General features: G+C 40.3%; 1 protein-coding gene across 1 annotated transcript in view; it reads left to right on the forward strand.

Moving 5' to 3' along the window:
- The first annotated feature begins 3,679 nt into the window (after positions 1–3,679).
- Positions 3,680–23,342, forward strand: part of LOC136885296 (protein takeout) — a 49,177-nt gene continuing 29,514 nt past the window's right edge. The window contains exons 1-2 of the mRNA XM_067157806.2: positions 3,680–3,802; positions 13,813–13,908. Coding sequence (XP_067013907.1) covers positions 13,827–13,908 — 82 coding nt within the window. The 5' untranslated portion in view covers positions 3,680–3,802; positions 13,813–13,826. The remainder of the gene's footprint in view (positions 3,803–13,812; positions 13,909–23,342) is intronic.

Genomic DNA, 23,342 nt, shown 5'->3' on the forward strand with positions numbered 1-23,342 from the left:
CCAAGGTGACGCATCTCCAGGAATTGTTCTCAGCGAATGCCAATTTTTAATTAATGGATTGCTATGTAGCCACATCAGTGGTAGAGAGTCGGCATCTAGATCCCAAGGTAGTAGGTTCAAACCCGGCATTGGTAGTCGGACTGTAGAAGGGCGGAAGAAAGTCCATTCCAAACACCATGTCGTACGATGTCGGCAAATAAAAGATCTCTGGTGACACATTTGCTGTTTGCCCGACAAAATTCATTAAATCTCAGCCACAGACGCCCAAGAGAGTTTCGGTTTACTCGGTCTGCCATCTAGTGGGCCTAGAGTAAAACGGAACGGCGAAATTGACGACTAGACAGCCAGATGGCATCAAATCGAAATGTCTGCACAGAACTCGGATTATTATTATTATTATTATTATTATTATTATTATTATTATTATTATTATTATTATTATTATTATTATTCCTTTGTTTCGGCCAGCGATGGAGCACGCTATTTCAACCATTTTCTGTCTTGAACTTTAACACTCGCCCAGTACTCCCGTATTCTTCTTCGGTGAGCTTCCTCCCGTTCTTCAACCCACGTCTTGCTTGTCCTAATTTTAGGTTTTGTTCGAGAACTCTGTAGAACTTCAAGTTTCTTCTTTAAGGGGTCTTGTTGCAAGATGTCATCGCGTAAGATCCCCAATTCCTGAAAATCCTTTTCCACCTCGGTGAGCCAGAACCCTTTAGTTTTCTTATTCAGAAAGTTGGTAAAGATTCGAGTGGACCATATTTTAGGTCTCATCCGTGTTAAGTGACCACAGAATAATACGTACATACATCATCATTATAGACTGTTATGCCTTTCAGCGTTCAGTCTGCAAGCCTCTGAGAATTTACTAAACGTCGCCACAATCCTCGATTTGCAACTAGTGTTGTGGCCTCATTTAGTTCTATACCTCTTATCTTTAAATCGTTAGAAACCGAGTCTAACCATCGTCGTCTTGGTCTCCCTCTACTTCTCTTACCCTCCATAACAGAGTCCATTATTCTCCTAGGTAACCTATCCTCCTCCATTCGCCTCACATGACCCCACCACCGAAGCCGGTTTATGCGTACAGCTTAATCCATCGAGTTCATTCCTAAATTAGCCTTTATCTCCTCATTCCGAGTTCCCTCCTGCCATTGTTCCCACCTGTTTGTACCAGCAATCATTCTTGCTACTTTCATGTCTGTTACTTCTAACTTATGAATAAGATATCCTGAGTCCACACAGCTTTCGCTCCCGTAAAGCAAAGTTGGTCTGAAAACAGTTGATGTAAAGATAGTTTCGTCTGGGAGCTGACTTCCTTCTTACAGAATACTGCTGATCGCAACTGCGAGCTCACTGCATTAGCTTTACTACACCTTGATTCAATCTCACATACTATATTACCATCCTGGGAGAACACACAACCTAAATACTTGAAATTTTCGACCTGTTCTAGCTTTGTATCACCTAACTGACATTCAATTCTGTTGAATTTCTTACCTACTGACATCAATTTAGTCTTTGAGAGGCTAATTTTCATACCATACTCACTGCACCTATTTTCAAGTTCCAAGATATTAGCCTGCAAGGTTTTCGGCACAGTCTGCCATTAAGACCAAGTCGTCAGCATAGGCCAAACTGCTTACTACATTTCCACCTAACTGAATAATAATTATTAGTAGTAGTATTTATTATTATTCGAAGTAGAGGTACTACTACGGTAATACTGGTTGATGAATCAACTGGCTGATTGGCATTGGGCCACATCCCGTTCAGCTGAAAGTTGTTACTGAGGCAGAGAAGAAAGCCTAAGAAACTGATCCATGTAACCTGTTCTTCGATCACCAACCTGTTGGAAGGATGTGTATGGCATGTTTAGCGGAAACTTCATAGTTTCCACCGTCCGAATAAATTGAGTAAAGCCAAAAAAATATATATTTTACTAGTAACACTCTAAAAAAAACGTCAAGTTCCCAATCAATTCGAACGCAATATGACGCTGCTCTCTCAACAGGCTCTGCTAAGTCTGCCAATGCACTAGAGAGTGAGAGAGATTCAGTATTTGTATGTGGAATAATAATAATAATAATAATAATAATAATAATAATAATAATAATAATAATAATAATAATAATAATAATAATAATAATCGATTGCTTGGCTGAATGGTCAGCGTTGAGGTCTACGGTTCAGAGAGTCCCGGGTTCTATTCCCCGCAGGTTCGGCGATTTTAATCGCAACTTATTAATTCTCCTGGCTTACTCGGGGACCGGTTTTTTGTTATTTTCCCAACACTGTGCTCTTCATATTCGGACAACACACCACACTACCAATCACCCCTTAAATAGTGATTAAATCCCTCCACATAGGGTTGGCGGCAGGAAGGGTATTCGACCGTAAAACATACCGAAATCCGCATGCGCTACATAATTCGCCCCTGCGACCCCACAGGTGTGGGAAAAGCAGCAGAAGAAGACGGAGATTATTATTATTATTATTATTATTATTATTATTATTATTATTATTATTGAATTATTCGAATCTTGGAATTCCTTAAGCAAATAACTCAATTAATTCTTCTGTGAGTTCTTCTTGTTGTTACATCATTATTTCCGAAAAGGTTTGTTTGCGTTCTTCCGACCACTTTGCTCCGTACTGCTTTTGTTATGGTTGCTCTGATGTAGCTTCCCAACTGTTTACTTCATGTCTAAAGATGTCACTTTCTAGAATGTCCGTTGAACTTGTGCTTGCGTTTCCGAGGTCCCTTCAAAATTCGTTAAGCCAGGGTGTTGATTTGTTAAGTGAGGTTACATAATCTCTTATCCGTTTCGTCAATCGATTTTTTGGTAATCTAGTGAGATGTCCGAAGAATTTCATTGGTATTTTCCTAATGCCAATTTCGATGTATGAGAACTTTACTGTTGTTTTGGTTGATTGTAACCTATAACTGTTTTTTCCTAATGATCTTCTTTTTTCTGATTTCTTCAAGTTATTGTTTTCTCTTGAGTAAAGGTCTGTTGGTTTTATGACTGTGTTCTAATGCCGAATTTTTATATATCTTGGCATGGACTTTTTGTTGTAGATGTTTTGGTCTGACCCTAGTGCTCTTTTAACCTGTAATTTTCATGTCCATTTTTTAATTTGAATATATTGTTCCCATCCCTAAGGAAGTGGGAAAGAGCCAGAAAGAATGAGATGCGAAGACCAACACTGTACAACAGGGAGCTTTGAAGGGGGGGGGGGGGGGGCAGTTTCGATGTCATTCAGCTAACACGTCCCCTATGTCCACGTTATGAAATTTTTGAGTAATCTTATCTCAGTTTTTCAAACATATCAATGCATTAATTCCGTTACTAAAATCATCAATTTCAGTGCATAATTTCAATTTCGACGTAACGAATGATTTGAAGTCTAGGCTGAATTGAGTAGACTCTCTCTTTTATTTCACTTGCATCTTTAAAAAAAGGAAGGTGAGAGAGAGAGAGGAGAATAGAAAATATTCCACAATGGGGCAGCCTTTTACCGTGACCCCTTCTCATATAAAACACTAGCGGCTAACGAAATCTCTCTTGAGCCCTTTGCTGTGGCCTGATTGGTCGGTCTTCACTCTCACTCTTTCAAGACTTTCCCTCTCGTCTCGTCCAACCTCACGGGGCGATCTGGCTTCATTCAGTCGTGAGCACCATCCTGCACCATACACACACATACAGAGGTCGTACTCCCTCTACGAGACTGTAACTGTCCGACCGAATCTCCAAGGAAACACATTGCGTGCTTCAATACTAGATCTCATCCTTCACACGTGAGTATTGCTTCAAGTTCTCTTATCATGGCCCCCTGCATTCAATTACCTGTCGTTTTAACGCTTGTCTCGGTATTGCCTAGCAACTCGTTAAGATCTTCAGATTAATGAAATTAAAAAATAAACTTAATTCGATAGAATAATAATAATAATAATAATAATAATAATAATAATAATAATAATAATAATAATAATTTATTCATGTCAGAAGCATTTACAATGATTGAAATTAATATGACAATAATGCACAATATGTACGTGATACATGTACAATATAACATGGAATTGACAGTTCGTTTACACTGTTGTCGCCGGTAAGTTAGCAATATTGATTGCATTTGGTGTAGCACAAATCAGGTCTTCCAGAGTACATGCTGTTGGACACTGACTACATTGGAGGAGGTGGGACGACGTGTGCACTTCGCCACATTCACATAGCGGCGACTCCGTACGAAAACCCCATTTCATTAAATGATTCTTCTATTTAGTAACACATGAACGTAATCAATTGAGCGATCTCCATGCGGTCCATTTCTCTGTGTATCCCGCGGGAAGTTTCTCACAGGGCTTAAGCCATTCCCCAGGGCATTAATAATAATAATAATAATAATAATAATAATAATAATAATAATAATAATAATGTACTTTCTTTTATTTATAACTTATCTACAATATATTTGCACATGTTTAGTAAGATAATATACATTATACTTGCAATTATTTACGCCTGCAAAGCACTTAATGTACTTGACAATACACAACCTATTATTATTATTATTATTATTATTATTATTATTATTATTATTATTATTATTATTAATGTCATAGATTTTCCGTCCCACTACCTACCTTTGTGGTTTTATCAACGTCGAGGTTCCGGAATTTTAATCCGCAAGAGTTCTTTTATGAGCCACTAAATTTACCGACACGAGGCTGACGTATTTGAACAGGTTCAAATACCACCCGACTGAGCCACGTTGCGCTCCGAAGGCTAGCGCTTTACCGTCGGAACTATTCAGCCCGACATTATCATTATTATTATTATTATTATTATTATTATTATTGTCTGTCTGTTAGGTCATCAGCCCAGAGGCTGGTTGGATCCTCAAATAGCACTACCAAAGGTTATGCGGTTATAAGGAAACCCCAAAAACCAATGGCAGCACCAAAATGAGGCGTACTAGGCAAGATGAGGAGTGAGGTAGTTTGCCATTGCTTTCCTCACTGGGTCAGAAAGTACTATTGCAGCACGACTGACCCTATGAGCAGCACCTTTCATAACACTCAGATGCACTAGTCATGCTCATGTCATTACTCAGCACTACCCATACCCCAGCAACTTCCATAATGTCACAGCCATGGATGTTGACTGGGACTTCGGTGGAAGCTACACTTTACTCTGGCCTGTGCCAAGAGATGGATGCAAAAGTACTGCATCCATCAAGAAATGACAGCAGGCAGATTATTATTATTATTATTATTATTATTATTATTATTATTATTATTATTATTATTATTATTATTATTTCATTCGTTAAGGTAATTTATAGACCACGTTTACACAATCCATCAGATTTTCTCTCTCTCTCTCTCTCTCTCTCCCAAACTAAGTCCCTTTCCTTTTCACTCCTGTTCTTACGTCTTCGACTCAACCGAGATGTTGCGTCACTTGACGAGTTTCCCCGGTGCATCCCTCATTCTCCCCGTTTTCTTCCTAAAGGTTGTTCTTTTCTGTATATCTCCCTCCTCGATCTCTACATCTTCCAAGTCTCTGTGAAGCTTCTTCAGCCATAAAGGTCGTGCCTTTCTATTTTCTTGTAGACTAAGTATCCTGAATAATAATAATAATAATAATAATAATAATAATAATAATAATAATAATAATAATAATAATAGTAATAACAGCTTACTCCCGCTTATAATCTCGGGAGTGTCCGAGGACATGTTCGGTTCGCCTGGCGGTGGTCTTCCTTTTTGACTCCCATGGGTGACCTACGCGTCTGGTTGTAGAATGACGATGGCGAAGTACGGAAAGGGTGAAAACCTACTCCTGTCGAATAACACCAAGGTGTCCGCTCAAGGATTAACGTCCCCATCCGACGGACGAATCACCATCAACAGCGTCGTATGCCCTCACTCCATATAAGAGGTTTGGAACTGAATCCAGACTTTTGGCACGCAAACTCGTGATTATAAATTGTATACCACCACCTCTCCTAAGCTGCCGGCCAACATTCTGATGGTGTAGTTTTTTTAAACCAACGGGATTCGAACCGGCTAACCCATTATCATCATTTCCAGAAATGAAGTGATAAGAAAGCCAATTAATTGTATTGTAGGAACTAGCTGGTGTGCCCGCGCTTCAATACGGATCTCTACATTGTGTAGGCTACAGAATTCTAGACGAAGTCGTGTACACATTATGAATAAGGTGTTATTAAATTGCATAATAACCTAGGCATTTAAAAATTAAATTTTAAACGCCTTCCCCTAAACCACAATTTCCTCCAGCGTGACTAAATTTATTAATAGCTCAGACTGTAGTGTTTTATTCCCCGACTTTACATACTGATTTTCATTAAATTTTCTTCTTCCATGCTTTCGCGATTCGCATACATAATTAATTTCATACATACATAGATGACGGAAATTTTAGAAAAATACATTTCCTTGTTACTGTGGACACGACCGGTACAGGAATACCATTCATTTTTATTTCAGAGAAATATACAGACACAACTCTGGAACAAGTGGACTATTTTAAGCCCTTAGAATGGGTATTCTCGTAGTTGATACAAGAGTGAATTAGGAAAGAAGTGTAGCAACGCTAATACAGCCAGTTTACAGTTGTGATGAACGGTACTTTTATAATAAGAAAGTTCGCTCGCGGACGAAAGTACTGTATCCATCCACTGCTCGATTTCTAGTCCTGACTTAGCACGATAGCACACGACGTCGCTCTTACCAACGCGGCAACGGTTCAAATACGAGCCAATGCTGTAATAATTACAAAATTAAAAGTAATTTCTCCAGTGGTTCGAAAAACTTCTAAAAGTATACAGCCTGGATGTTTAGACTGTAATTGGTTAGAATGTAGTTATACTAAAGAAAATAACAAGTATACTCTATCTGAACAATAGTTCTACTTTGAAGTTTGCATAAATATTAGGGTTCCGGCCTAGTAGAACTCCTGCAACTTACGTTACTCTCGCTACATTACGGAAGAGCGTGTAGACTAAAGTTCTTACCAGGTAAATTGCTTTGCATTCTGGCCAATTACCGCCTAAACATCCAAGATCACCATAGTAACAGCCGCGTAAAACTGCAAGCAAATTAACTTTTTGTTTGTTGTTTTGAGATAAACTTAGGAGTACGAGGCTATAAGTGGGGTGCGTTAATGTGTTATTGGCATATGAGACTATAATAATAAATAATAAACCCAACTGCAATTATGCTTTGAGATTTGCATAAACATCAGAGTCCTGCTCTATCAGAAGCCATAGAAGTTATATTACTCCCTCTAAACTACGGAAGATCGAACTAGATGACACTTCCTACTTTATTAATGCCTAGGCTTTTATTGGTTACAATACCTTTGGGAGAAAAATCAACAATAACCTGGAATCAAGAGGTGAAGAAAGATTTGGAACTAAATCACATAAGAGGAGAAGAAGAAATCAATGATAGAAGTGTGGTTTAGAAATAAATGGTTCAGGGGACAAGTGCACGAAATCCTTCAAAACTACGACTTTTTGCTGAAATTGCTAGCTTATTATGCAGGGAATCTACTCCCAACCGGATTTAGTTGAATTCAATATATAAGTGCACTAAATACCTGTCATATGCACGTCAGGTGACACGCCCCCTTTTTCACCTTCGCTGACCTCTTTAGGTCTGTTTTATCCGGCAATCAACAGTGTCAAAATTTGTTTTGATTTGAGAGATACAGTGTGAGGTTGCATGTTGTGAAATTCAATCGTCGTTTGTTAGACTTCCTTTTCTCATGACAAAGGTACATTTTTCTCTTGAATTACTGAAGATATCAATCTGAAACTCGATAGACAAGCGGGCTTAACCCTTTCACACACTTTCCTGCAAGGAAATTACAAAATACAATATTTTATGGACGTTAGAGTACTGAAAATTTCATTTATTTTTAAAAAACCGAATTAAGCATGAAATTAAAAACACCTGCAGGCATTAAATCATCAAGTTCCTAGAAACCGCTAAAACAAATTACAAGATCCAGGACCTTGTCGTTGTTGAGATAAAGGTACATCAATACGACGAAAATCCAAATTTGAAAAAATCTATACAATTCTTAGATCTAAATTAACGATAAATATTTATGAATTTTCGTGCTCATCTCCCTTTAAATATGGGAGGATTTCAAGGCAAAGGGAAAAAGAAAACTGGTACAAAGGAGAGAAAGAAGAAACACAGCGAACGGATGAAAGAGTAATGGAAAGAGAGGAAAATGTAATATTAAAGTTTGAGGAACTGAAATTGGCACGTGGTACTTAACAAGGCATAACGGGAAAAGAAGAGGACAAAATTAAAATTAGACCTGAATATTCTAGAATATTATACCCGAACAGATAGGGAGGTATATTAGTAAATTTTAACTTTTTATTAGAGATTTGCATAAACATTAACGATCTGAACCTCAGAACCACTAAAATGTATGCATCACAACATACATAATTGTAGAGCGGCTACATGACACTTGTGCCTTGTCCAAATGCGTTTGCATCCTAATCTAATAATGCCTATAATTCCCATCTCTACTTATTATGTGTGATAGGATATTTGAAACCCCTTTAAGACTATCTTCAGTCAATAGTACACGCGTGTGTCTTACGACAGGCGGTCGGCGGGCCACAAGGTCCTTTTAACTCTCTCCAGCCTTGGACGTGATGGGTCCTAGTACCCTCAATTGTCTCTCGTAAGCACCAATACAAAGCACTCTTCAGCATGCATAATGCATACGTGACAGAGTTAAGATGACTTAACACAGTGAAGAGGTAAGCCCATTGAGACGACGCTTTGTTGATGGACAAACAAAGCTTCAGCTACAAGTCCGATCCAAGGGCTGGCCAACATTAATGTCCTTAGATCAGCGTTTATTTTATAAGGTAGTCGTGTCGTCTTCGAGTTGTTCAATATTGAAACAAAGACTGGTGCATACGAATTTACATATTAGACAACATACACTGTATCAACGTTTAGGATTTTATAGGTTAAAATAAAAACTTACTGAAGCGAATAACAAGTTTAATAATCTCGGACAGAAGTTCTCCTTTGAGATTTGTATAAATATAATAACCCCTAGAAGTTATTCTACTCTTGTTACACTATGGAAGTTCGGGCTGAATGACATTTCCTACAACCCAAATTAGTTTACATTCTATCACCATCATCATCATAAAAAGTTTTCATTCCACACCCTGAGGGATTGGCACGGGCCACCTAGAGGGTTACGCCCTCTCTCTGGACAATTAAATTCTAACATATTACTGCCTAAATACCCGGACTCTACTACTGACTGTTTGAGAGAGCCTACATATGAAACCCCCACTTGCCATCGTTCAGGCACTTGTTCCAATACTCAATAAGTTTCTATGTATCCCCTACAATTAAGTACGCCGGTTACTGCTTGACCCACTCTTCCATAGCATCAGAAAAAAACTTGGTCGATGGAGAAACGCTTACTCTGGTTCGAGATTGACTCACTCTGCGTGAAAACAATTGAGGAGATTGGCAGTGAGATAGTGGACCCGGACAAGGAAACTGAGACTTACGACCGAGACTATGCATCACCTTGTTTTGAGAGGAAGTACAACTAGGCAAACAATACTCTATATAACACTAATCAGAGAGTAAAAATGAAAGGGATCCGACGATTCGAAAAATGAAGGTATCGGCTAAAGAAAGACTAGGACCACGAATGGCATGAAAATGAAAGACACCGTCCGGGTCGGAAAAGAACACGAGTTGACCAAGGGAGGTCGGATAGGATAGACGGTAGTGAGGAGTCTGACATAAGTAAGTGGAAGCAATGCCAGGACTCAGCTAAGGGCCCCGTGGTTGTCAACCTACGTTACAATATTCAGAGCCCCTGGGGTTCCTTTTAGTACGACAGGCAGGGGATACCGTGGGTGTTATTCTACTGCCCCCACCCATAGGGGGACAGTGTCAGAGAGGTTTTATTAAAACTTTAATCCCGAAGTTTCTATGTTCGATTCCTGGTTCTGTCAGAGGATATACTCAGCTTCATGAGAACTATTAGACAGAAGTGAGTTGAATCTCAATCCTCAGCTATTCTCCAGTCAGTATTCTGTGGTTACACTTGCAACAAAATAAATTTGATCACTTAGAAAGATACTCTTGAATACTTTCGTCTGGAGCGTGCCATTGCGTGGAAAATAACTAGCTCTCAAAGAAAGAGACTAGAAACGTTTGAAATGTGGTGTTACGGAAGAATGCTGAAGGTGGGATGGATAGATCGAATCACGAATGAAGAGATACTGAACCGACTTGATGAGAGACGAACGATTTGGCGAAATCTGACCAGAAGAAGAGATAGAATGAAAGGACGTATTTTAAGAGAGCCAGGACTTTTCAGTTTTTGAGGAAAGTGTATCCGGTAAGGGAAGACCAAGACCATGAATATAACATACTGATTAAAGTAGTTATGTAGAAATAAAAAGTGAGTTATACAGGTTAGGGTGGCATGGACTGCTGCATCAAACCAGACTGTAGAATGATGACTCAATCATCAGCCCTGCCAAATGTCGAGATCGTTCTGCTTGACTGATCCCAAATCCTCGACTGCAGTTTATCAATTATTATTTCTCGTCAAGAGCCTCCGTGCCTCAGGCGGCAACTAGCCGGTCTCTCACCGCTGGATTCCGTGGTTCCAATCCCGATCGCATGTGAGATTTGTGCTGAAAAAAGCGGAGGCGGGACAGGTTTTCCTCCGGTTACTCCGGTTTTCCCTGTCACCTTTCATTCCAGCAAAACTCTCCAATATAATTCAATATGGCATTAATTAATCATTGCCCCAGAGGAGTGCGACAGGCTTCGGCAGCCGGCACAATTCCTATCCTCGCCGCTAGATGGGGGATGGATTTATTTCATTCCCGACCCGGTCAAATAACTGGAAACAGGCCGTGGATTTTTATTTCACGTCTCGTAAAACTGAAACTCGCCATACTGATGTGTGGAAACGTTTGCATAACTAGAATGGGTTCGACCTTCGAGAGTGTCTGAAGCAACTGAAAGTTATTCAGTCCATTGCCTGAAGATGTTTTCATGGACAGTCATTTCAAAGTTCAAAGAACGGAATGTGATTTTCTCGGATGTCATTCGTCTCAGCGGAAAACAGTTAACACATCCGTTTAGGTCCAAAGGATTGTCATATTTTAAGGGGAGGTTGTACACCTATCTTCACAATGTTAAATTTTCCAGGTTTCCAGGTTGTTTAAGTTTAGGGATAAATTGAAACAAAGGTGAAGAATATCTCGGTGCATTTTTGGCCCATGTTCTGGACCATCTGGATCGATTTCTGCAACTTCACATGATCTCTTTACCTTCTTCTGTTATTGATGAAAATCTCAGCTTGCAGGTCTGATTTTCTGATTCTCAACGTATCAACTTCATTACAAATTTCTAGCATGTTTTGACCTGGTTCAATGGCTAATGCCCTCAGCACCCTCATGCGGTCTCTACACCTCTCATGGTACATCATTATCAACACTATTTGCACTTTCACTATCGGCCTGCTGATCACTAACACTAACAAATACTTTAGTAGTACGAGGCAGTCTGAATGAATGTCTGATCCACTATCAAAACAAACGCCATCAAACACACGTGCTTTTGATAAACAACACCAAACAAACAAGTGAAGAGCCGAAACTGTTGCTGCGTTGTGCAGCGACAGCAATTTGCCAACAGACCACACTGCTAGACCATGAAGTTTGAAATCAGAAGTGAGAACTGTGTCTCGGACAAACTTATGGCCGCTGAGGGCACTAAAATCACTGATTAGGTAGGTTATTCAGTGGACCTCTTTCACTCACCGCCGTCTACAATTGAATCACTCATTTCAGAAAGGACACATGTCCGAATTGTCGATTTTTTAAATTATTGCAGATTAACATTCTTCTCGTCTTGGTCCACAATTTCATAAAAGAAACGGCATTTATACAGCCAGTAACATGCTGATATTTAAAGCCCGGATTTTCATGCGGTAATAGGTTAGATTGCAAACTAATTCGGTTAGTAGGAATTGTCGGTCACCCGCTCTTCCATGATGTAGAAAGAGTAACATAAATTATAGGGGTTCTGATGGGCCGCACCCCTAATGCTGCAAACCCCATAGCATAGTCTTTGTGAAGGTAGACTATACTTGCTTTTCGCTTCAGTAAGTGTGCATTCTAACCTATTAATGCATAAAATTCCGGGCTCTACTGATATTTAAGTTGTGGTTTGCAAGTCATTTAACATAGGGCACAGGTCACCATTCACCATTACTTTCCTATGCAAGGGCACTCATTCAATGCCTGTGATAGAGATGTCCCCCCTTTCATTGAAATGAAATGGCGTATGGTTTTTAGTGCCGGGAGTGTCCGAGGATTTGTTCGGATCGCCGGGTGCAGGTCTTTTGATTTTATGCCCGTAGGCGTCCTGCACGTCATGATGAGGATTAAGACGACGCATATCACCCAGCTCCCGTGCCAGCGAAATTAACCAATGATGGTTAAAATTCCCGACCCTGCCGGGAATCGAACCCGGGACCCCTGTAGGCAATGGCCAGCACGCTAACCATTTAGCCACGGAGCCGGACGTCCGTTTCATTAAAATACCTGATAGAATTTATTACGTAAAGCAATCATCGTAAAGGCACCTAAACGTCACGACAAGTTCACTATCATTCTGGTAGGGACTAATGGCATTCTGAACCTTACTGCATGGTATGAGAATTGAGGACTCTCAGATGAATCTCGAGTAAGGGGAGTGGCCAGTTCCTATTCACGGGAACAAGAAGAATGACCTAAAGTGTCTAGAAGTGACATTCCAGGGAACTACAAAGACCTTTTTCAGTGGAAACTGACAGACGATGATTTCGATTGCCTGTCACCATTCAAATGATTTTATTATTGTAGAACGACACAGTGTGTCCAATTTATCTGAGTAAACAATGTGCTACAAAACACTGATTTTAATTCAGCCATCATTATAGAAAGCGTACATGTCCATTTTTCATCTGCTAAATCCTGCATCTGTACTCCAAAGTAACCTAGACACAACTAAAGCCTCCGTTGCTCAGGCGGCAGCGCGTTGGCCTCTCACCGCTGTGTTCCGTGATTCAAATCCCGGTCACTCAACGTGAGATTTGTACTGGCCAAAGCGGAGGCGGGACAGGTTTTTCTCCGGGTACTCCGGTTTTCCCTGTCATCTATGATTCCAGCAACACTCTCCAATATCATTTCATTTCATCTGTCATTCATTAATCATTGCTCCAGTGGAGTACGACAGGCCTCGGCAGCCGGCACAATTCCTATCCTCGCCGCTAGGTGGGACATCATTCATTCCATTCCATTCCGGACCCGGTAAAATGACTGTAAACAGTCTGTGAATTTTCATTACTTCTTATTTGAATGACATGGTCATTTTTCATTGTGACTGATTACCATGATATTTAAAATTAGTGCACCAAAATTCTAAAATAGTATATGTGGTTAAGTGTACGAGAGAGCTAAGACCCTAACTTCTCCCCCTTATAAATAAATAATAAATAAATAAATAAATAAATAAATAAATAAATAAATAAATAAATAAATAAATAAATAAATAAATAAATAAATAAATAAATACATGTATGGACTCCTCCACAACATGATTCTTGCTCTGCATCTCAATATATCCATGGGTGATGACATAAAGTATTCAATAAATTTTTATGTGAAGTACTTAAATGCATTTCTTATTCTTCTTCTCCTCAGCTTAACTCCTAGAAATGGCGCACCATCTTTTAAGGATATCATCGCTCCTGTTCGTAGGATGCCTGCACACAGTCCTAGCGAAAGATACACAGATACGTAAGTATATGTCAAGGAATTATAACTTTAAAACGTTTTCATTTTGAGTGTGTAATGTTGACTGAATTTTGAGGAAAGAATTAACACTTTGCTATACGGTTACATCGATTTTGAAAGTACTAGAGAAAGTGATAATCAATTTATTTACGAATACTGTTATTAATAAAAACTGATTTTTAGGCAGTAATACCTTAGAATACTAATTAATTTGGTTAGTAGCAAGTGTCGTCCAGCCCACTCCTTCCATGAAGTAATGGGAGTAACATATACTCCAGGGATGCTGATGGGCCTTACCCCTACTATTTATGCAAAACTCATAACATCATATTTGTGCTGGCAAGCCCGCTCTTTCATAATGAAACGATAGTAGCATACATTCTCGGGGTTTTGATGGGTCGTACCCCTACTGTTTATGCAAAGCTCATAACATAATCGTTGTGCAAGCAAGCCCGCTCTTTCATAATGTACCGATAGTAGTATACATTCTCGGGATTATGATGGGTCGTACCCCTACTGTTTATGCAAAGCTCATAACATAATCGTTCTGCTGGCAAGCCCACTCTTTCATAATGTACCGATAGTAGCATACATTCTCGGGGTTATGATGGGCCGTACCCCTACTATTTATGCAAAGCTCATAACGTAATCGTTGTGCAAGCAAGCCCGCTCTTTCATAATGTACCGATAGTAGCATACATTCACGGGGTTTTGATGGGCCGTACCCCTACTGTTTATGCAAAGCTCATAACATAATCGTTGTGCTGGCAAGCCCACTCTTTCATAATGTACCGATAGTAGCATACATTCTCGGGGTTATGATGGGCCGTACCCCTACTGTTTATGCAAAGCTCATAACGTAATCGTTGTGCAAGCAAGCCCGCTCTTTCATAATGTACCGATAGTAGCATACATTTACGGGGTTTTGATGGGCCGTATCCCTACTGTTTATGCACACTTGAGTATACTTGTTACTCGCTACAGTAAATTTGAATTCTAACCTCTTACTGCCTAAAAACCCGCACTCAAATCATCAAGCACGATGTGCATACTTGAATACATAAAATATATGGTATAAGTTATAATAGAAATGCTTTCGCCAGCCTTCAGCAAATTTTCTAAGTGGTTGCGTTCTGTTGACATAATTAGATGGTATCGTGAGCAATGTGGAGTGTGAAATCCGCTGGTTAGGCCAAACTTCTCGTGGAACCCCTGCATGCCAAAGAGAGTGTATGGGATCCACACCAGAACTACTTGATTCAAGAACTGGAAAAAATCCAAAGGAAAACAGCTCGATTTGTTCTGGGTGATTTCCGGCAAGGGGGTAGTGTTACAATGTTGCAAACTTTGGGCTAGGAAGACGTGTGAGTAAGGAGACGAGCTGCTCGACTAAGTGGTATGTTTCGAGCTGTCAGTGGAGAGATGGCGTGGAATGACATAAGTAGACGAATACGCTTGAGTGGAGTTTTTAAAAGTAGGAAAGATAAAGTTGAAAATCAACAAATAAGAAACTGGAATAATGTATCAAGTGAAATGTTCGATAAATTTCCAAGTTAATGAAAACTTTTAAGGAAAGGCTACGTAAACAACGGATAGTGAATCTGAAACCTGGGTGACAGCCCTAAATGCATATCATTGATTGGTTCATATGTGACGTAATTTGTTCAGTAGTTAATCCCTCTCCAGAAATCGATCTTCACTGCTTCCGTGTTGAAGAACTCTTCTAGAATTTGCTGAGGTTTCTAGTAAATAAATAAATGAATCTTCATTGTAACTTGTTTTGCCTTTCACCATTCAGTCTGCAAGCCTCTGTGAATTCACTAAACATATCTATAATCCTCCATTTGTAACGAGCGTTTAGTTCTATACCTTTTATCTTTAAATAATTAGAAAATGTGTCTAACAATCGTCGTCTTCGTCTCCCTCTACTTCTCTTACCCTCGATTACAGAGTCCATTATCCTCCTCCGTTCACCTCACATGACCCCACCACCGAAGCCAGTTTATGCGTACAGCTTCATCCATCGAGTTCATTCCTAACTTAGCCTTTATCTCCTCATTCCGAGTACCACCCTGCCATTGTTCCCACCTGTTTCTACCACTCATCATTCTCGCTACTTTCATTTCTGTTATTTCTAAGTTATGAAGAAGATATCCAAAGTCCATCCAGTTTTCGCTTCACTACAGCAAATCTAGTCTGATGTAAAGATATTTTCGTCCGGGAGCTGACTTCTTTCTTCCGTTGACTTGCAACTGCGGGCTCACATCATTAGCTTTGCTGCACCAACCTGGGAGTCCGGCTCAGTGGCTAAATGGTTAGTGTGTTGACCTTTGGTCTCACAGGGGTTCGATTCACGGCAGGGTCAGATATTTTAACTATCATTGGTTAATTTCGCAGGCACGGGCGCTGGGTGTATGTGTTTTCTTCATCATCATTCCATCCTACGACGCGCCTATGGGACTCTCCCATCACTAAAAGCCATACACCATTTCATTTCACCAACCTGGGAGAACACACATGCTAAATACTTGAAATGATCTCCCTGTTCCAGCTCTGTGTTCCCAACCTGACATTCAATTCTCGAAGGTTTCATCCCTACTAATATCACAATAGTCTTGGACATGCTAATTTTCATATCATAATCGGTGGACCCACCTTCAAGTTCTAAGATATCAGACTGCAGACTTTCATTCAGCACAGACTACTAGAGAACCGGGAAGTGTGAGATGATAGCAAAATGTAACTCCACATGTTTAGTTACATATCTCAGAAACTGAAAGAGGTATTTCCTTGAATGTTCTTTTGCTATATTGAGAATACATTAATCGTTATTTGGGTAGAATATGAATATGTTTCATATATTGTAAGAATGAACCTTACTTTAAAAATTATTGTTAAATATTCCGTCAACTGATGTACCCTTTTCTGAGAAAGTACTCAAACCAGATCGAAAAAACTTTGCATGCATAATATTTAAACCTTGTTTGAGCGGATGAAGTAAAATTATTATCTTATTGTGAGAAATTGTTTTTTATTTTAATATTCTGGTTGAAAACGGAATTTTTCTGTAAAATTTTCGGTGTTCTTCAAACAGGCCTCCATGAACTAATCAAGATATCTGATTAAATTTACTTCCACAAGCAGATCTGTATAGTATATAAGAGACTACAAAGTTTCAAATACATTGATCTGATAATTTCTGAGAAAAAGTTCCATAACATTTCAAAAACTATCACTTACAAAAAAATTCCAAAAACAATGTTTGACTGGTAGCTGGCATCTAATGACATTCAGCGTGCAGAATTATGTTTAAAGTCCGCCTCTGTGGTGTAGTGGTTAGTGTGATTAGCTGCCACCCCCGGAGGCCCGGGTTCGATTTCCGGCTCTGCCACGAAATTTGAAAAGTGGTACAAGGACTGGAACGGGGTCCATTCAGCCTCGGGAGATCAGTTGAGTAGAGGTGGGTTCGATTCCCACCTCAGCCATCCTGGAAGTGGTTTTCCGTGGTTTCCCACTTCTCCTCCAGGCAAATGCCGGGATGGTATCTAACTTACGGCACGGCCGCTCCCTTCCCTCTTCCTTGTCTATCCCTTCCAATCTTCCCATCCCCCGAAAGGCCCCTGTTCAACATAGCAGGTGAGGCCGCCTGGGCGAGGCACTGGTCATCCTCCCCAGTTGTATTCCCCGGCCCAAAGTCTGAAGCTCCAGGACACTGCCGTTGAGGCGGTAGAGGTCGGATCCCTCACTGAGTCCGAGGGAAAAGCCAACCCTGGAGGGTAAACAGATTAAGAAAGAAAGAAAGAAAGAAAGAAAGAAAGAAAGAAAGAAAGAAAGAAAGAAAGAAAGAATTATGTTTAAATCTAATTTTATTGCCTCAAATATAACTGCAGCACAATAATTGACACACCAATTTCTTCAGGAAAAATTGGAGATTTTTTAAAGCTCAAAAATGAAAATTGATATTTTTGAGCTTATCACACTACCACGTTCCCTTAAGTTCAAACTGCTTACTACATTTACACCTAATGGAACCCCTCCCTGCCACTTTATATCTTTCAGTAGATGATAAACTATGAGAAACAAGGCTGAAATATTACAGCGTTTTCTATTCCCTGTAACCACTTTGAACCAATAACTAGTTCTACTATCAATTCTGAAACAGGCCCAATTGTCGCCTGCATGCAAGCGGACTAACTAAACTAATGAACAAATTGATTCATTAATGAGCGAGTAAATTAATTATATGAAGGTGTAATTTTAATGCTACACGCTTGCCAATGATGACACAAGTACAATTTCACGCAGAATGAGTGTCGCAAAACTAAGCGTGTTCGCTTTTTGCACTGAGCCTTTCACCGCTGACTGATCTATTGCGAGTTTCACCGGGTTCAGTGAACCCACTACAACACACAGAAAACAAGAAAAAATGCTCGTACTTTCTCGCAAGATTGTAGTGAAAGTGTGTGTGAGTTCTAATACTGCACTTTAGGCAGGTATTCTTAGGAAACACTTCATCACGGCACACATGAGTGCAAAGGTCAATAGTACTGTATTAGCAGATAATTCTGCATTGCAGGTTACACAATCCTGGCGGGTAAACACTTTGGAAGTGTGCCATGTTGACACTGGTATTGCATGCTAATACTCGGTTCGATTCCAATAAGGTCAGTTTTGCATTGCATTTTAATGCCTCTTTTCGTCTGCTTTTTAGCAAACTCGTTAAACTGATTGTGGCCAACAAGAAGTTCGTAAGATCTGTTCTTAAAGCCTGTGCAGCTCTCCTCTCTGTCATCATCATCATCATCATCATCATCTGTTTACCCTCCCGGTTCGGTTTTTCCCTCGGACTCAGCGAGGGATCCCACCTCTACCGCCTCAAGGGCAGTGTCCTGGAGCTTCAGACTCTTGGTCGGGGGATACAACTGGGGAGAGTGACCAGTACCTCGCCCAGGCGGCCTCACCTGCTATGCTGAACAGGGGCCTTGTGGAGGGATGGGAAGATTGGAAGGGATAGGCAAGGAAGAGGGAAGGAAGCGGCCGTGGCTTTAAGTTAGGTACAATCCCGGCATTCGCCTGGAGGAGAAGTGGGAAACCACGGAAAACCACTTCCAGGATGGCTGAGGTGGGAATCGAACCCACCTCTACTCAGTTGACCTCCCGAGGCTGAGTGGACCCCGTTCCAGCCCTCGTACCACTTTTCAAATTTCGTGGCAAAGAATCGAACCCGGACTTCCAGGGGTGGCAGCTAATCACGCTAACCACTACACCACAGAGGCGGACTCTCCCCTCTGTACCGAATAAATTCTTAGTTTTCTTCAATCGTTCTTCTGCTATTTGCTGTTATTTCTGGCTGTTGTTTGAGCCATATAATGACTCAGTTTTGTGTTTTGACCAGAGATTTAAGACGGCGTTCCATCTTAATTTCTCTGATTAAAGCTCAACCTTTGAATAAACTGGGATTCGAATATCGGCCCACTTAATCGAATACAAGCATCTAAAGTAATCGTCTGCATCAATAATAATAATAATAATAATAATAATAATAATAATAATAATAATAATAATAATAATAATAATAATAATAATAATAATCATAATAATAATAATAATATCTGCGTCTCTGTGGAGTAGTGGTTAGCTTGATTAGCTGCCACCCCCGGAGGCCCGGGTTCGATTCCCGGCTCTGCCACGAAATTTAAAAAGTGGTACGAGGGCTGGAACGGGGTCCACTCAGCCTCGGGAGGTCAACTGAGTAGATAAGGTTCGATTCCGACCTCAGCCACCCTCGAAATGGTTTTCCATAATTTCCCACTTCTTCTCCTGGCAAATGTTGGGATGGTCTCACTTAAGGCAACGGCTGCTTCCTTCCCTCTTCCTTCCGATATTCCCATGCGCCACAAGGTCGCTGTTCCGCATAGCAGGTGAGGCCGCCTGGGCGAGGCACTGGTCATTCTCCCCAGTTGTATTCCCCGACCAAGAGTCTGAAGCTCCAGGACACTGCCCTTGAGGCGGTAGCGGTGGGATCGCTCACTGAGTCCGGGGGGAAAACCTATCCTGGACGGTAAACGCATTACGATTGCAGGAAATAATAATAATAATAATAATAATAATAATAATAATAATAATAATAATAATAATAATAATAATAATAATAATAATAATAATAATAATACAATGAATAAAAAGGTTGAACTTTAAGATCTCGAAAAATAGGAGAGGAGAATCTTAAGGAAAATTTTAGGACCACAGAAAAATGCTGATGGGGAGTGGAGGAATAGAAAAAAATGATGACCTCTATAAATACACCGGAAAAATCACTGTCACCATGCGAAAGCGAAGGCTAAAATTCTATGGGCATCTATAAAGAATGGATGAGAAATGGCTAACTAAGAAAATATTCAGGTTCATCACTGGACTAAGAGCTTCGACAAAGTGGGTGGAAGAGGTAAAAAGAGATGCAATAGAAAGTGGACTTACAGTGGATATGGTTCACAACAGAAAAGAATTTAGAAGTCGAGTGGACAGCATCAAAACATTCCAGGAGAAACCACCAAAATGTAGACCCAAACTGGTCATATCTGAGAAAGAAAGGAAGATCAGAAGTGAAAGAATGAAGAGGTTCTGGGAGAAGAAGAAGAAGAAGAAGAAGAAGAAGAAGAGAAAGCCTTAAGTTCAATGCGGTCCATAGGCGGCCAAATTCGGAAACAAGAATAATAATAATAATAATAATAATTTGAAGAAGATTATATCAATCAATCAATCAATCAATCTGCATTTAGGGCAATTGCCCAGGTGTCAGATTCCCTCGTAAATTTATTATTATTATTATTATTATTATTATTATTATTATTATTATTATTATTATTATCCACCCTATGGCGTTGAGGTAGCAGGTCTGTGTCTTATTCCAAGGCCCTGGGTTCGTTTTCTGGCCAGTTCAAGGAAGATTTTAATTCTGGACTGATGTAGAAGGGGGTTCACTTGATAATTCTCAGAAAGAAAGCGCACAGTGGTTACCATGGTTACAGCGGTTTCAGGAAACTGATGTGCTTAATTCCAGAAAGACCCACACAGCCCGGCTCGGTAATCCTAGACGGCGGGATTGACCAATAATTATTTAACGTATGGGCAGTATACAAGGCGAAGAGTTGTTCTGGTAGTGACGTACACTATTCCAGAGCTGCGGTTAGAACTCTTGTTTCTCAATATCTAGAGCTAGTGTGTACACCACGCACTGTTGCTCAATTATATTAGCGATTGCCTAATGAATCAGACCTACGGCAAGAAGAACGTCGTGTACACAATCAGGTGAATGACCTACAGGTGAAAGGACTCGAAGATGAAAGGGAGTAATTAGTTCGATAAAAGTGTAGCCTATTGCGAGTAAATTCCTTTCATGCCTACTTATCTTTTTCTTGGAATAGGTGCTCTTCTTGCTTCATATAAATGCGTGGTACTTTCTGCACTTCTGTTTGCTTTCATGCACACATGAGTGAAACGCGAACCGTATTTGTAATAATAATAATAATAATAATAATAATAATAATAATAATAATAATAATAATAATAATAATAATAACAATAATAATAATAATAATAATAATAATAATAATAATAATAATAATAATAATAATAATGGAGAGATATTACAGAACCAGTCATAACAAGATTCAGTCCTTAACCCTTTTACTCTGAGGTATTTTCGGGGTGGTATGCTTGAACACAGTAAGCCATTTTCTTATGAATTTCTTTCCTCCTTTCTTTCTTTCTTTCTTTCTTTCTTTCTTTTATTTCTTAATCTGTTTACCGTCTAGGGTTGGTTTTTCCCTCGGACTCAGCGAGGAATTTCACCTCTACCGCCTCAAGAGCAGTCTCCCGGAGTATGAGACTTTGGGGCTGGCATACAAAAGGGGAGGAGGACCAGTACCTCGCCCAAGTGGGAGGGGAATTGAAGATCCGAATAGATAGACAACGAACAGGAATAGAAGTGACCGTGGCCTTAAGTTAGGTACCATTCCGGCATTTCCTTGAAGGAGTGGAAACCCACGGAAAATCACTTCGAGGACCGTCGAGGTGGCAATCGAACAACCTCTACTCAGTTGACATTCCGAGGCTGAGTGGACCCCGTTCCGTTTCGTGGCAGAGCCGGGAATCGAACCAGGTCCTCCCGGGGTGGCAGCTAATCACACTACTACACTTACACTATTACACTATTTTTCAAAATTAGTAACATCTACACATTCACAGATCAGAACGTGAAAAATCACAGAAATATTTCTGCTAAACACAGGCTCACTGAGATGGCCATCCATCAATACTTCACATCACAGCCAGCAAGATCACATCGACCTTCTGTACTCTAACGCCCCTCTTTGATAATATGTCTCTCACAAGGAAGCACTACAGACGTGTCATCTGGGATTCAGTTAATTTTTGGTAGAGTCATAGAGCATGGTAGAAAGAGTTACCAAACCAGACCAAAATTAACTCCAGGGCGCAACAGTCCCGAAGGCCCTTGGCCAACCAATCCACCGCTGCTCATCCCGAAGTCCTGCAGATTACGAGGTGTCGTGTGGTCAGCATCTTACCGCCATCTCATCGTCAGATGGCTCCTCAATTTTAATCACATAGGCTGAATGGACCTCGAACCAACCCCCATGTCTAGGGAAGAAAACCTAAGCTGATCAGGAACAGAGCCAGGGGGCCTCCCGCTAAGAGTCAGACACGCTACCCCTACACCGCGAAGCCGCGTTAAAATAGTTACGAGTCAAAATATTAAGACGCACACCCCCGCCATTTTCGAGAAATATCGATGTAATAATTTGGCTTTAGTTTATATGCACTAAAACACGCATAATACTGTTTGTGTTAGAATATGGACGGTTGTTAGTAATTTATTCGGTTCGCCCGGAAGGACGTGGGTTCGAATCCCCGTCAGGAAGTCGAAAAATTTAAGAAACGAGATTTCCACTCCCGGACGTGCATATGGCCCTGAGGTTTACTCAGCCTAGACCAAAAATGAGTACCAGATTACTTCCTGGGGGCAAAGGCGGTCGGGCGTAGAGCTAACCACTCTACCCCATCAAGTGCCGGGGTTACGAATGGTGGAGGCCTTTACCTTTCACCCCTCCAAGGGCCTTCATGACCTGTACGGAGATGATTTTGCTTTGCTTTTTAATTTATTGCATGAACGCCATGTTAAAAACAAACTCAATGACATTCGTACGTGCGTTAACATGAAAATTGCAAATAACTTACTGCTACATGAAAAGAATAAAGTACAAAATACAAATGTCACGGAGAAAGAAAGGAAGTCAATGATGGAACTTGAACCCAGGTCGCTGGAATGGGAGACAGAAGCACTCGTACAAGCACTAAGCATTCTCTAACACATATGTGTAACTTTCAGTCTATTTCAATGAGAGTGAAATATTTAA

The sequence above is a fragment of the Anabrus simplex genome, chromosome 14, assembly GCF_040414725.1.
Source record: "Anabrus simplex isolate iqAnaSimp1 chromosome 14, ASM4041472v1, whole genome shotgun sequence".
Lineage (NCBI taxonomy): Eukaryota > Metazoa > Arthropoda > Insecta > Orthoptera > Tettigoniidae > Anabrus > Anabrus simplex.